The 15,755-nt window shown below is 37.3% G+C and overlaps 1 protein-coding gene across 45 annotated transcripts in view; it reads right to left on the minus strand.

Moving 5' to 3' along the window:
* TCF4 (transcription factor 4) overlaps window positions 1-15,755 on the minus strand; it is a 367,386-nt gene that overhangs the window by 31,829 nt on the left and 319,802 nt on the right. For 37 of the 45 annotated variants that reach the window (XM_031003835.3, XM_031003836.3, XM_063699233.1 and 34 more), the window contains 4 exons: window positions 14,892-15,024; window positions 6,517-6,584; window positions 4,999-5,077; window positions 2,365-2,441 (listed from right to left, as the gene is read on the minus strand). In XM_031003835.3, coding sequence (XP_030859695.1) covers window positions 2,365-2,441; window positions 4,999-5,077; window positions 6,517-6,584; window positions 14,892-15,024 — 357 coding nt within the window. The remainder of the gene's footprint in view (window positions 1-2,364; window positions 2,442-4,998; window positions 5,078-6,516; window positions 6,585-14,891; window positions 15,025-15,755) is intronic. The other 8 variants (XM_055368176.2, XM_063699237.1, XM_055368171.2 and 5 more) reach the window with 1 other exon arrangement.

Genomic DNA, 15,755 nt, shown 5'->3' on the forward strand with positions numbered 1-15,755 from the left:
GCTATATACGGTACTGCCTTTTGAAAGGTAATTTAAATTTATTTTAGAAGAGAAAAACATTCACTGAATTTAAGGAACTTTCTGGCAGGTATTAAGTTAAAGAGTTTTAAACAATTACCACTGGAAAGATGACCTATTTATAGTTTCTTAATTAAATTCTTTTCCTGAAGGTATATTTCTTTGGTCTTCCCTGTGGTATATGACACAGTGCTAAGTACCAAATCAGAGACAGGGAAAAGCAAATGGATGATAATTTCTTGTTGAGTTTTTACCGGTGTTTCTGGCTTCCTGTCATCAAAACCAGTGGGTGTGTGGTGGTATGCGTGTAAGGGCCTCAAAATGGTTACAGGAAAAAATTATATAAATTCTGTCAACTAAAGTAGTATAAGATTTTAAGACTGAAGAATCACAAACACTTGAATCAACTGTTCACTGGGGGCATCTAACTGAGTTCAAAGCCCCAACTATAGCATAGAATTCGCAACTTTAAACCATTAAAAACCAACCAATCTTTGTTCATCCTTGCCATTAGGATTCTAGTTTTTCACAACTAGACAATACGTATAGTTTTTAGTGAAGAAAATGTAGGTATTCATTTTAAAGGTATGTATTCATTTTAAAAACTGATCAATAATGATATCAAATACCACTCTCCAGTGTACACTTTAAAATATACCATCTCATTGATCCTTGTTTCATGTGTGTATGGGCAGGCAGGGAAGACATTATGATTCCTTCCGTACAGACATGAAAATGAGGCTCAAAGACACAAAGTGAATTAGTTACGTAGTGTCACACTGCTAGGAAATGGCAAAGTCAGAGTTGGAATCTAGGTCTTTTTATTTTAAATCTAGTGACTCTTTGCACTAGATCATGCTACAACTGACTTTGATTTTGAATCGGCTGTGCAAACAAGTGTACCAGCTCTATTGCATGAGAAAAAACATTTCTAATTATTTTATACTGACAGGAAGAATGTGTGTCTAATATAGTAGTCTATGGTACAGAACATTCTGATTTGGTGGGTTTGGGAGTTAAACTACCTCCCCTAGACTGCTAGCTTTGCTACGTATTTGGCCTTGGAAAAGTTACTAAACCTCTTGGAGTGTATGCTTTCTAATTTATAAATATGGGAATGATAATACATACTTACTTCTGAGTGTAAATGTATGCAGGAAAAGAAATCATACATGTGCCTATCACAGTTTCTGGCTCACAGCTTCCTGGTAGAGAGAGCAGTTTCTGCTTGTAAATCTCTTCTTCAGTGTTCATAATTCAAACAGAATGGAAGCTGTGGCCCATAACTATACACCCCGTCTTTACAGTTCTATAGTTGGACGAAGCCTGGTTTTGATGAATAGGCCCCAGAGAATAACTGATGAAGGTAAACACTAAAACAACTAATTATTTGGATGTGGTCCGCAGATTAATTGGGCTGGGTAGTGCATATATGTTTCACTGTCTGGTTTCCTTTACTAGTTAAAATGCATAGCTGAATGATTCATACACTATAGCAAGGAAGAACACAACAAAGGAGGGAAATCCACCTTTGCTTTTCCTTTCAGATTTTCCTTAAGATTAAGCTGAAAGGGAAGAATATAAGACAACACTAAAGCAGATAGATAAATCTATGTCTTCTTCCATGTGTCATCTCAAGATAGGAGGGAGAAAAGAAAACCTCAACCCCGAGGAACTAAAAGGCTCCTCTCCTCTCCCTTACTGCTATTCCTTCCCACTAAATTCATGTACAGCCTAAATGCTGCACAACCAGCATTGTTTCCTGCATATTTCTGGCCCCCACCATCATGAGGAGAGAAAGACTGAAGTGTCAGACACTGAATCATCATGAGAGTATTTATAATAATTAATTACATCCATGGAAATTTTCAGCAATTCACTCCTGGAAGAGTAGGCATTTCTCTACCACGAAGGATACCACTGGATTTCTACGAGAAGGAAATCTCCTGTAAACCTGTTATTCTGGAAAGTAAAGCAGAGGTAGAGGGAATCAAATGTTCCAGGTATAGGACTTGGCTGGAGTTCCAGCACTCTGATAGCAGGAAAGTGATTTAATCATTGACAGGGATCTTTCCTAGAGATGGGGAGAAGGCCATTGCCCTTCCAGGATTTTATCTGGCACTAGATATTTAGAGCCCTGGGGCTTCCATTACAGTAGTATCTGGGTTCCCATCTCCAAATAGGAGCAAGCATAGCCTAATGACTCTGCTCCAGCAAACTTGTGTGCTTAATGCTGACTTAAAGTTACTAACAGGGAAAATCAAAATCTTGGAGAGTAAAGGAGACTGAACAAGAAAGAACATGACCTGAAAATGGGTGGGACAGAGATTAGCAAATGAGACATACCAAAGAGTGTAAGGGTCCTTCATAATTAGGAGACGATGAGGCCTGTCCTCCATTTCTAGACCAAACAGCTGTGCCTGCTGATATTAAAATGGGAATTACAATCAGATCTAGACACATGTAAAAAGACGCTTGCCAATATTTTAAACAGTCCTTTTGGAAATGGCAATGGCATTGATGATTTTCATTTAAACAACAATGTAAATACATGTAAACTTCCCATATAAGAATTTTGGGACAAGGAAAACATTTTAAATGTAAAATATGTAGACTTTACATAGACTCACAATTCCCCCAGGCTGGCTGTCTCCTAAAAGAGAACATTTAATTGATTCTGAATTTTGGTAAGAAGGGTTCTTGTGGAAGAAAAACTATCACTATGGAATCAAGGTACTTTTAAGGGTACAAAAATGGGATTTTGTTAGACCTTCCTGCAAGGCTAGTTTATGTTAAACCAAAATTCTCACACCAGTGGAAAACAGCTTTGCCACTTGTTTTTAAAACAATCTTTAGAAAAAGATAAATCTTGAAAAACTTTTTAAGGGAATAAGATTAGTTATCAGTGATCCACTAAGCCAGAAATTTAAAGTCAATATACAGCAATGACTAAAAGTTTCTTCTGAAGAAAATAATTTTTTTATGATTCATTAAACTTGAAGGTAAAAAAAGATTGCTGTTAGAATACATATTACATGTCTAACCTACAAAATAAAAAACACTTTAAATGTAAAATAATACACATTCAGCGTAGAAAACTTGGAAAATACATAATTCAAAAAAGGAAAAAATAATAGCTATGATCTCACTGAAATCTCATGCCCCGACACTGTTAGCACTTTTAAAATCCACTCTTCCTGTCTTTTCTGGGTGTGCATGTATATTTTTATGCTAAATAAAAATAGAATATTTTGTTCAATTACTTTTCTTGACAGAATTTGGACAGAGCCGTCGGTGTGAAAATAGCAATCTGTCCCCATATTTGCATCTTCATAAAAGTTCTTTCTTCCTAACATGTGGTCTTCCATGATGCATTACCAAGACCCAAAAAGTGGCATCTCTAGCCTTGTTTCTGTGCCTTTCACTGAGACCATGCTACTCAGGTCGAGGGAATTTGTGATGTTTTCTAGAATGACTGTGCATCCTAATTTTTCTTTCCCACCATTAATCTAGAAATGGATGGCAGAACTGTGAGCACCAGATTTTTGTCCAAGCTCTGCTATTACTACTGGTAATAAACTCAACAACTCAACTCCCTTTTTGGGACTCACTATTCTCATCTGTAAAATCAGGGTATCAGACTACATTAGTTGTTCTCAAACATTATGATACCATAGAACATTTTATTTTCTAAATTAGAAAATGAATAAAATGAAAGCTACTTTGTTTGAAATGTGGAAACTGGAGTTCCACCTGCTCAGATTCCTCTATCCCTTGTTGTATCTCTTTTTGTCTCGAAAGGGGGTTACTGACAATTGAAATCATTTTTCAGAGTGTAAGAATCTGGTACAGAACCCGAGGAGTACAACAATACTGAACTCTACTTTCTATTTCCACCAGCGGGAACGTTTGATTATCCTCTTAAAATCACCTCAATCGCTTCCCAGTTTCAACGTGGTCTCTCTGGATATACAGACTTCAGAATCCCACTGCCCTCTCTATTCTGTGATCTTCTCATACCACGGAGGCTTGGAAGAGGCTGACATTAAATCCCAGCTAAGCCACGGCCATCATTTCTGAAAGTTTTGTGGCAATGTGAAACCTCCTGTCCTCGACCAAGGAGCTGAGTTTACACTGGGCCATGAGAGCTGCATGCAGGAAATAACAAACGCAAGTAACTCCACTATAAATTACAGTAAGGTAAGGTTTCCATCAGGTACAGATGTGATTTAGGTTTTGTTGCTGTTGTTTTGTTTTTTTAATAAGCCACCTGTCTCCTTACCAAAGAGCAGAGACATGAACCAAGGAAGGCTCTCTGGAAGCATTTATATTGGAAAGACAATGAGTCTCTTAAACGGACCCCTGAAAAGTGAAATAATTTACTGACATAATTCTACAAATTATAGTTATTCAATTTGAAGCCACAGGTCATACGAATGTGTTATACTTTGAAGTCAAACATCCCTTCTACTCCACACAATTATTTCACAATTTATTTACAAAATTATAGTTTTCTCTAAACATCCCAATGGCATGTACTTTAAAGAGGGAATTTGGAAAGCCTGAAATTCCTGCAGGAAATGATCCATTTAAATAGTCTATATTTGATGACTATCTAGTCTATATTCATATTCATGACTATATTAACTGAGTTTTTTTCATCTGAGACGTTTTATTGGAATACATTATTCTGCTGTTGGGTGTCTTCTGCAGAGCTAAGAAAAGTGTAAGAAATACATTTTCCATATGCCTGTATATTTTAAAAAGATAATCTAATTTTTAAGAAAAGGTTTGGATGTAAACGACTATACTGTTATCTGGTAATTTGTCTCTCCCACCCTTTGTATTTGTCTGTTATAGGAATGTTAAAGCTTTGGGATTTGGGGGGAAGTGAGTTTCCACCTACAAAATCAGGAAGTACAAGGGGGGAATCATTCTTATAAACTGTTATATGATGAAATGGGATTTGAAATACACTACCTGAGAGAGATGGAGGAGAGCCAACAGGAGTTGAAGGGTTTGATGAAAAGCTGTTGTTAGTGTGATCTGGAGAATAGATCTTAAAACAATAGGGAGAAAAAAAAAAACACCCTCATTCGTTAAAATAATTCACACTTTTCTAAACTAGGAAGTTGTCAACGCAATTCATTTAAAACTTACAAGTTACAGAATACATGTAATAATCAACAACAGTACCAAAATTGTCAAATGAAGAACTTAACAATTATTTTAATTTTTCAAAACAAGAATTACTGATGTGGTATGGGATGGTGGGAAAAGAGCCAGGCTGGGGTCAGCAGACTTCAAACCAACCCTTCGTTCCTACTGGCTGTGTGGCTATGGGCAAGCCAAGCAGATACTTTGAACTTTCCTTTCCTCATCTACACAATGAGAGGTTGGACAGGATCATTCCTAAGATATTTTGCCACTCTTTTGCCAGATCTAGGCATTTGATTCCATAGCATCAGAAGGCCCAGATGAAACAAAAACTTTTATTTAGGGCACAATGCTAATACAGTGTGAACTTTTTTAATGCTCCCAATGGTAAAAGCCAACTGAAGAGACAAAATCTTAGAGAAAGAAATCTCCACTTACATTTATTTATTTATTTGATGGAGTCTTGCTCTGTCACCCAAGTTGGAGTGCAGTGGCATGATCTCAGCTCACTGCAACCTCTGCCTCCCAGGTTCAAGTGATTCTCCTGCCTCAGTCTCCGGAGTAGCTGGGATTACAGGCATGTGCCACCCATGCCTAGTTAATTTTCGTGTTTTTAGTAGTGACGGGCTTTCACCATGTTGGCCAGGCTAGTCTTGAACTCCTGACCTCAAGTGATCCTCCCACCTCGGCCTCCCAAAGTGCTGAGATTACAGGTGTGAGCCACAGTACCTGGCCCTCCACTTAGATTTCTAAATGACCATGTTTAGCTTTTGACTAAAATACCAGATATACTCTCTGAGACAATGAAGGTAATGCCATTTTGTCATCAGGGAACATGCAAGAAATGTTAAATTTTAGCTTTCTGGCAGTAGGTGGGCAAAGCAGAGAAGCTGAGTCCCCCAGGTGCCAATTATGTGACAGTTCTTCATGGACCTCAGTTATTGTCTTTTTTTTTTTTTTTTCAAATGCCTCTTTCAAAGTGTTTTAGAACTATTCCTTGCTAAGACAGTCTTAGCTGGTCAATGTGCACCCATATTACTTTAGAGAAAAATAAGACATCAGTATAAAAAACCTATAAACCCAAAGACCAAGAGAATATTCCCACATCCATAATTGAGTGCAGATTAGTACCATTTTGAGGATGAGAGAAAGACACTATCTATATACTGGAAGCTTCAGAGCCTTCTCAAATTTTCCAGTGACTGTTATGCAAGAAAGCTAGCATTTTCCAAAAATCAAAGCTATTTGCCATTCATTTTCTAAAATTCCAAATGTCCACTTCTGATTAAAGTTCACCCTTTACAATGGTACATATGGAGTCCAAAGTCAATATTTCCTCACCGAAGCAAGTGCTTTCCCCAGAGCATCTCCAGTCTGGGAGCTGCCGGCTGCCCCGCTTCCTCTATTTGCTGCAAAAACAAAAGGCAGAATATGAAAACCAGGCAGTGAGACGTCTAACAATTTTCTATTCCTGGTCCATTTACTCACAATTTAATTGCATTTTTAATGCTAATTACAACACATTAATCTTTAATTAGCATTAATTTGTTTGCTGAGGTAGATGTCAAATATATTCATGTTACTTTTTTACAGATAAAATATAAACCTGACACCTTGGTTTAAAGATAAAGTGGTTTCCTTGCTATGACTTTCCCCTTGCTGTTGATGAGCTGGTGAATGTAGCAAGCTATGTGACGGTCATTGCTGACAAGTATAGACTACTTTCAGGTCTCTGGAGTCCTCAGAGTCTGGCTTTTCTTTATATTATTTTATAGTAAATGGAATTATCTTCACAAATAACTTCCATCTGTTTTCAAATAAATGGAAATTTGATACATAGCAAAACGGGGTATTCGTCTCACAGTCCTACAGTACACCAAACAAACAAACAAAAATTTCCACAACAGGTCTGGCTAACAAGGAGAGAAAATATTTTTAATGTTTTAAATAACATATATTCTCCACATATTTAAAAGTCTGTGTTCACACTAAAAAAAAGTGAACTGGTATGCTACTAAAAGTCAATATGGTCTCGAATTCCAGAGATAAAGTAAGTCTACATATTCATGAAGCTTATCTCTACTGCCTTAAACACTGGTATTTTTATCTACAAAAGAGAAGAACAAAGAGTATTGTGAATAATAAAAGACATATATTACGGTATACAATTCAAAGCCAGCTTTCTTTAACATGTATCATTGGAAGGTATCTTGCCTTTAGAACTAAGTGATAAAATGGGATTTCCAGGATTCTTGTGGTCTTCGGTATTAACAGAATGCCTAGCACTTGGGGTATGTTGTATTTATTAAAGCCTCAACATTAGCAAATAGACATAGTATCTAAATAAAACCTATTAAAATTCTGGGGGAAGATTTTTTTTTCACTATTTTGTGAAATAAGAAAAGGAAAGGTTAAATCACTCAATGAATCCAAGCAAAACTTCATTAAACAGGTATATAATTTCAAAGACTTTCCAGCCCCATTCTTGAACTAAGAGAGCCTTCTTTCTTACAAATGTGTTGTCATCACCTTCCACACTTGTAAAATGCAGTAGTGGGGTCCGATCTTCAGTGGTCCAATTCTATGTCTTTTCCAGGTCATAATTTAATTCTCCTGACCTCTGCTTAGCATAGCTAATTTATGCTTGTTATTTTCATATATTTATATGTTGAGTTTGTCAGATAAGTTTTCTTTTTTGTTTTGAGATGGAGTCTTGTTCTGTTGCCCAGGCTGGAGTGCAGTGGCACAATCTCGGCTCACTGCAACCTCTGCCTTCCGGGTTCAAGCAATTCTCCTGCCTCAACTTCCTGAGTAGCTAGGATTATAGGATTACAGGCACACGCCACCACGCCAAGTAATTTTCGTATTTTTAGTAGAGACAGGGTTTCACCATGTCGGTCAGGCTGGTCTCGAACTCCTGACTTCATGAACCACCCACCTTGGCCTCCCAAAGTGCTGGGATTACAGGACTGAGTCATGGTGCCCAGCCGATAATGTTTTGATATATACTTTATTTGGTTTACAAAACCCACACCCATATTTATTTGTTAATTGCTAAAATACTGGAAGAAAACTGGCACATGATAAGAAGAACACAATTATCTCGTGACAAAATAAACTTCTTTTCCATATCACAAAGTTATGATATTAAAATACATGAGTCATTAGTACTCATGATAGGTATTGTATAAGCAAGTTCTTTGAAATGAGGGTCTGACATCATACAATTGGACCACTGGGAGCAGCTCAGATATCAAGAGTATTAAAAATATTTAATATAAGATAAAATACAACAAATTATATCTAGTGTGAAAATGAGAAGAATTTCTGCATTAAGGAGTCCTTTAAAAACTAAAAACATGGATTGCAGGCATGCACCACTATGCCTGGCTAAGGCAGGAGAATCGCTTGAACCTGGGAGGCAGAGGTTGCAGTGAGCCGAGATTGAGATTGCGCCATTGCTCTCCAGCCTGGGCAACAGGATCAAAACTCTGCCTCAAACAACAAGAACAACAAACAAACCTAAAAACCATTCTAAAGAGAAAATAATAATGATGTGAAATATAGATGATACTAACCTTTTTTCAGTATGTATTACCATGGTATTTGGGGGTACTTATCTTTTTTTTTTCCTAGAAGCAATATTTCTTTTCATTATTATATACCTAAAAATTAGATCTACCAGTCAAAATAATCTGTGATATCTGCTTGATTTGAATATAGATTTTCACAAAAAGTTCAGAGCTACATTGGAAAAATCACATTATCTAACAAAGAACCTAAGCCAAAAAAGAACAAGATATTGCTTCACTACAGATAATATCGGCTACAGTAGTGGCTTTCAAAAGATTAATTCTTCCTTTAAACAACTTTAAAATGAAGATTACAAATAATATATATATATTTATGAAACTAAACAAAGTATTGAAAACCAATACAAATATTTTAGGAGCATTTAAAAACTAAATATATACGCCCCAAAAATCACACGTTAGAAGAGGCAAGATATTATGACCAATCTGATTTCTTTAGAACTACACCTTTCTAACTAAACATTCTATCAGTGCCTGTTTTATGCAGGGAGATATTATGACTCAGGAAATAGAATTAAAAATAGAATCAACTTCTTACCTCATCGTGTCATGAAAATATTTCAGAAAACTACAAAGGCTACCCATGGAAACCACTGATAAGAACAGACTATTTTTTAACATGAAGCGATTTTACCTTGCAACAGCTGGAGTGCCAAACCCAAGGGCTTAAATTTCAAAGCAGTTTACTGGGGCCAGTTTGCCCTTTCACTTGGAATGCCTTTTGTTCTGGTCCAGGAAACACTGGAGAAGCTACATTTTCTAGATTGCCTGAACATGTTAAGCTACATGAGTCTTTCTCTTACAGATTTCTCTTTTTATTTGTGTGACTGATATAACAAAGGGTATAACTGGAAAGGAAATATATTTTAATTCTCAAGTGGCAGAATTTTTTTTTTTTTTTTGCATTGAGAAGTGGGCAATGTTTAGCAAGATACATCAAACCCACATTTTCAGCTTTAATGTAACAGGACTTGATTACTCTTTGAGGCCCAAGATTTTTGTCAATTCATATTAGAGATGATCAAAATGTCCATGTAACAGAAAGAAAGATGAAAACTAATGCATTTGCTTGGTAAAGACTTTATCGATTTCTAATTTTGGCTCTAATCAATTTATCTTGCCCAAGAGAAATATAATCAGTCCCTAAGTAGAGCTGTAACATACAAATATGAATGGAAGATGAGCAGTTATTAAGAGGAACTGTAATTTTTGTAGGAGCTTCGACACTGCCTGCCACCCAAGTATTGTTCAGATGGCTTGAACACAGGTGGTGTTGCTGGCTAGAAGATGAAGCAGAAAGAAGGGTTTTGTATCTTGGGCTACATGCTAGACCACCCTCTGTCTCAGCCTCAGCTTTGGGGAAATGTTCATTCCCATTAGAACACACCCTCAACAAAACACTGGGATGAGTGGTGCCTTGGGATCAACTACTAAAAATCAGAATTTGGAAAATGTGTTGCCCCTTTAATGCACACCCATCATCTAAGGCTGGGAACATCATGAAGGCATCAAAAGAATAAGAGGCACAATTCACACTGTGTTTGCCTGAGAGAAGATGACTGCTTTCAAAGTAGGTTTTTCTAAACTGTGTCTGAGTGACCCTCGTGTTATTAAACCATTAGAAACAGCATAACAATGCCATGTGCTTATCTATAAAGATGACAAAAAGAAGGAACATTTCCAGCACTCCTACTACAACCATTTTAAAATACAAACGCAAGTATATAGACTACAATGCACTAATTTTTAACAGGAGGGATTCCTAGGAATTCAGGGGGAAGTTGGGCTTCCTGATCGTGCACAGGAAATGGAGGAGATTTAAATCAAACTAGTTTATTGTTCTCTGTTGGTGGTCTTGGTAACTAAGATGCCTTCATATTGCTGGATAAAATTCATATTACTCTTATGCTCTGTGCTTGTTCATCGCCCGACTACTTCAAGGCTCAATATTCTTGTAAAATATAAAGTGAACATTATGTGACTACTCTAATGATAAAATTACTGTGAAACCAAGTCCTCAAAGGGAAAAGGACATAATGTTTCTACTAGACAAGCCACATACTAACATGTCATTCGAAGTGAAAGTTCTAAGCCAGATTAATTCATGAACCAGATAGATATTCCAGGGTAATCTTTAGCATATGGTGTATTAAATCAATCTTGGTAGTCTGTTCCTTCAACCCTGTTTGGTTTGAGGTTTAAAAACGTGGAAAAGACCATGTATTAGAATGCAGGCCAGTTAAAGACTAATAAAACAATAATAGTTATTATAACCATTATGTTAGGTATATGACCAGTTCTCTCTGAGGGCAAGGGAGTGTGTGTAGCCTCAAACCACAAAGGGTCACACCCTGTGAATGTATACAGATGGTATGTCCCAATGGGGAGACGAAGCATTCTCATCCTTGAGCAGTCTCAGTGGTCTGTGCTATGGTAGGAGGTCCTCTTACTTCTTTCCATCAGGAAGGGCTACTGGATATTATTGCAAATAGGAAGGAAGTATGTGGCTAACCAAATGTGTATGGTTAATATCCTGCAGACATTCCTATTCTCTATAGCTGGTATCTAATAACTTACTACACTTCCTCCTCCGTATGTATGCTCAGATGCAGAGGCACTGAATTGCACTGCTTCTGAGAATACCCAGTGGCATAACATTGAAAAAGTTTGAAGAACTGAGTAGAAGGTGCTGATGCTGGTAACTCCCAAAGACCCCTGACAGCTTCTTTCCTTAACTGGGTGCACCACCAGCTGAACTACTGTGAATCCATGCTGTGTCCCATACATTATATTCCTCTAATTGGAGGGCTAATTAGATGACCTTTTCAATTCAGAAAGGTCTAATATGATCTCCAGAGTTTGCCAGCAAGGCTTGAGAAAAGTAGTGGACTGTATGCAATGAGTAAAATACCTTGTTCTACAATTCTCTTGAAAATCCATGGATGAATGTGTCATGAAAAAAAAAAATCTCTCATTAATGTAATCCAAGTAAGCTTTATCCTTCTTATGGATTTCTCAAAAAATGATATTGGGTATCATAGGGCAAAAGAAAACAAAGCAAGAAACACCCGGTCACTCCCCCAAGCCAAACAAACAGCAAACCTCAGTGGGCATCTTCCACCTTTGAGATGCAGAGAACAGAAGAAGAAAGGGAATGTGGTTACAGAGAGGTTCCCTTCCGAGAGTTCTAGAGCTTGTATCTCACCCCACATGCACTGCGTTGTTCTAGTGTCAGTTCAGGACAACTGCTGACCACCAGAAAGACATATCATAACATGACACTGAGACGAAGGGCAGCACCCCTCTTCTGAACTGAAAAAGCAGCTTCCTAAGACATCAACACCATGTATGAAAAGACTGCACTGTCTTGCAACTTTTTACCAGGAAAACATGAAAAATGTGATGTACATGTGTTAGTGCTTGAACCCCATTCTTAAGGCATTAGTATTGCTTACAGTCATTTTCTACAGAATCGTGTGTAATCTCAAACATGTGTCAGGCTATGTGTTCCCTATTTGCCAATTATTTAATTAGCTCTGTTTGTTCTTTGAGATACAGGCAATGTAATATTTCTTTACTTCCTGCGTTTCAGAATGAGTGAGTATATGCCAAATATTTTCAAAAGTCTGCAGATGTATCCTATTAATCCATACTGTTTGTTAGGGAAGTATCACTAACATCAGAAGAGAAAGCTTCTCTTCTTGTTATACAGACACGCTGCCATCACTGACTTCTACCACACTCAAAAAATCAAACCAAAGCCTAAGAGAACTTAAGTGTGAAAAAACATGGGCCACTCAGACATCACTCAATACTAAGGCTTATTATGCTTAAATTTTCCTCTGCATTTTCACGTACGCAATTGGTGAACATATTATTTTAAAGAAAAACATTCTAGAATGTTCTCCCTTAAAGTAAACTTAGAGTAATATCTGTATTTATGCATAATAATAAAGGTTTGCTCCTCCAAAATGCTGAATTACCATGTCTACCTGTTTCCTTAAAGATTATGCATCTTTTTCTCATTCTGCTAGTGGATTTTGACAAGTGCATCCATTATTGTAAAATAATGTACGAAATAAATTTCTAAAAAGACCTTCTCTGGGTTCTAAAAATCTCATACTTTTGTTTTTAAATTATAGCTCCTTTATTATTGTCAAGACCCTTAAATAAGGCCCTATGGTTTTTAACAAGTTAAGTCTATTCTCAGCATATAGAAGTCACCTATTGCTCCACTCTGGCTAGACCAACAAGTAGATTCTCCTGTTCATCCACAAACTAATGAAGGTGACCAGCTAAAACCAAGCAAAACTCATTCCCACTGAGAGCTGTGGCTAAGCTGTCTATAGCTCATGGAGATAACCACCCTATTTCCTGATATGTCCCTTCCAAGTCATAGTGCCTCTCTCTCAAGAGGACTGTTTTGCAAATCAATCAGAAAAACTTTTTTTTCAAACAGAGCCTAAGTATGTTTTCCTCAACTCAAGGTTCTGCTCCACCTTCATACCTTCCTAAAAAAGAAAATTACTCAAACCACAAGTAGACAGGAAATCTGTCTTGTAAAAGGATGAATGACCGGTCATCCTTCTTTATAACCAGACCTCATGACTGCAGAAAGGGGCTTTCCATTTGTCAAACCACACTGAAGTGAAATATGCTTTTCTCACTCTTTCAGTTCTGCACTGCTTTCTTTCTTCTTGTTTTTCAAATCTGCCAAAACTGCATTGATAGCTAACAAACTTCCCCATGTGACCTCTGTCTGTAGCTCTCCAAGGTCAAACTGATGCAACATATTTGTAGAAGCTTGGTTAGGAAAAGTTAAAAAAAATGGAAACTCTCTCCTCAATTTGCTTCTTAGACAGGATAGCGGAGTGGAGAGCCTGAGAGATAGCTCATCTCAAGTGTGAGATATATTATTGAATAAGCAGGGAGGGCATTACTGAGGCAGAAATTATATTTCCAACATTTCAAAACACATCTCTCCTCCATCATCAAAAACTTTCCTACATAAGTGATTCACGCCACTTCCCCAAATTCTACACACTCTCTAAAGAAAACAAGTGCAAAGAGCTAAGAGGACTCAACAGCAGCATTATTCTGTTGCGCAATCTTCTCTCAAAGACATACACAGAGTATTCTCCCCACCGACGCTCTGACAGTGACATTCAGGCCAAGCAAGGAGTTAGTTTGAGCTATAACCACAGAAAGTGACTACCTGAGAAGTCTGAGGTTTTAATAAGACCCTGGGGCACTAAGCTGTGCTGCTCATCTGAACAAGGTGTCAAAGCTGGTTCAGAAGCAGGTAGCTATCTCTCCACCAACTCCACCTCTTCCCTCCAGGGGCAGCTGGGCATCCAGCCCAGTTCATTCCTCAAAGTGGGAATGCTGACTGGGGAACCACCTATGGAAAAGACTACAGTGAACATCACAAGAAATGAGAGGATGATGGCTCAGTTCATGGGAACAGCATTCTTCTTGGACCTTAACTCATTAGTAAATGTCCTTGGTAAAAATTAATTAATTAATTAATTTAAAAAAGCAGCAAATAATTTCTGGCCAACTGATGCCCAGGCATCTCCTCTCTCATAAGTGAACAAATACTTCTTCCCCTCTGAGGGACTCCACAGTGTCACATTCTCCAGGAGATTAACCTCATGTAGTTATTAGCAGTCACCTGAGAATTTCACATTAACCAGTCCTCGGAAGACAGTGGCACATCATGGATAGGAGCCTAGCACAATGAATGGAATTTTGGGAAGTGGTCAATAACTACCATTAAGAGCTATTCTGCTTTGTAGCTCACTAGTCTCTGATGGCTCATCTTATGACTTTGTTCACTCTTTTTGAACGTGAGGAACAAGATAGTTTTGGTCTGTTTGAACCCTTCTTCAATGTAATGACTTGCAATGTAGAACGTAGCTAAATTTCAGTGTCTTGTGACGAAAAATATGGTTATGCTCAAGCCAGTGATTTTACTTCTGTTTGGTACATTTGTGTGTTCATTCTGTTATGTGACTAATATTTATTGCCTAATTGCTATTCAGTTATGAAAGGGAAAAAGAGGTCCTTGATTAAACCCTGACACCGACTGTCGGTATCAGAATTGGCATTTCTGTGACTCACCCATTATACTGTCTGTCCCGTTGGCAGGAGGCGTACAGGAAGAGGTGCTGTAATGGTTTGTACCACTACGATGGAAAGTGGACATCGGAGGAAGACTGGAATTGATGTCTGCTGAGGAGTGTGATGGATAGCTCTATAGCAAGAAGCAGAAAAAGGTGGCCATATTTAATCATAAGGTATTTAGTGAGTTATTTTCAAATACTTTTCTCACAACTCTCTATTTTACAATGGAGACAGCTTTTAGAATTTCAAAATAGCCAAGAATATATCTTGTTTAGATTTGACAGCTTTCATTTTTCAAATAATAAGTTATACAGAAACATAGCTTGGGTTTGCATCAACTGTGGAAGAATATAATGGCAATGAGGGACATTGAGAAATGATCACAATCTCGAAATCTACAGATTACTGCTTAAAATCATCTCCAGGGTTTCGGCAACATAAAAGACCACTCTACTATTAATTTTTTTGTGTGGCCTATTGATCAAGTGAAAAAGATTCCACTATATAATGAATAAAACAACATTATGATCCACAGGGCTTATATTACATTTCATCCTGATCTTCTTGAAACTAAATGGCAAAGACTAACCAGTCTCAAATCTTCTTCCTCCCAAATTAAATTATTTTTTTGAACCCCAGCAACAATAAAACTTAGTAAATAAAAAATTTAAAAAGCACTAATGGTTAAATATCTCTCTTACTCATCAATATGTAACTATTGACTATACTGAATTAAATTAGGACCACATGACTTATTTTGGTTTGAGTCCTTTCTTTCCATGCCCCACCTACAAGCAGTCCTCACACAGCTGGCAATGAAAGAACAACATCTTTACAGAATCACTTGGTTTAAGACTCTGC

Source organism: Gorilla gorilla, chromosome 17 (assembly GCF_029281585.2).
Source record: "Gorilla gorilla gorilla isolate KB3781 chromosome 17, NHGRI_mGorGor1-v2.1_pri, whole genome shotgun sequence".
Classification (NCBI taxonomy): Eukaryota; Metazoa; Chordata; class Mammalia; order Primates; family Hominidae; genus Gorilla; species Gorilla gorilla.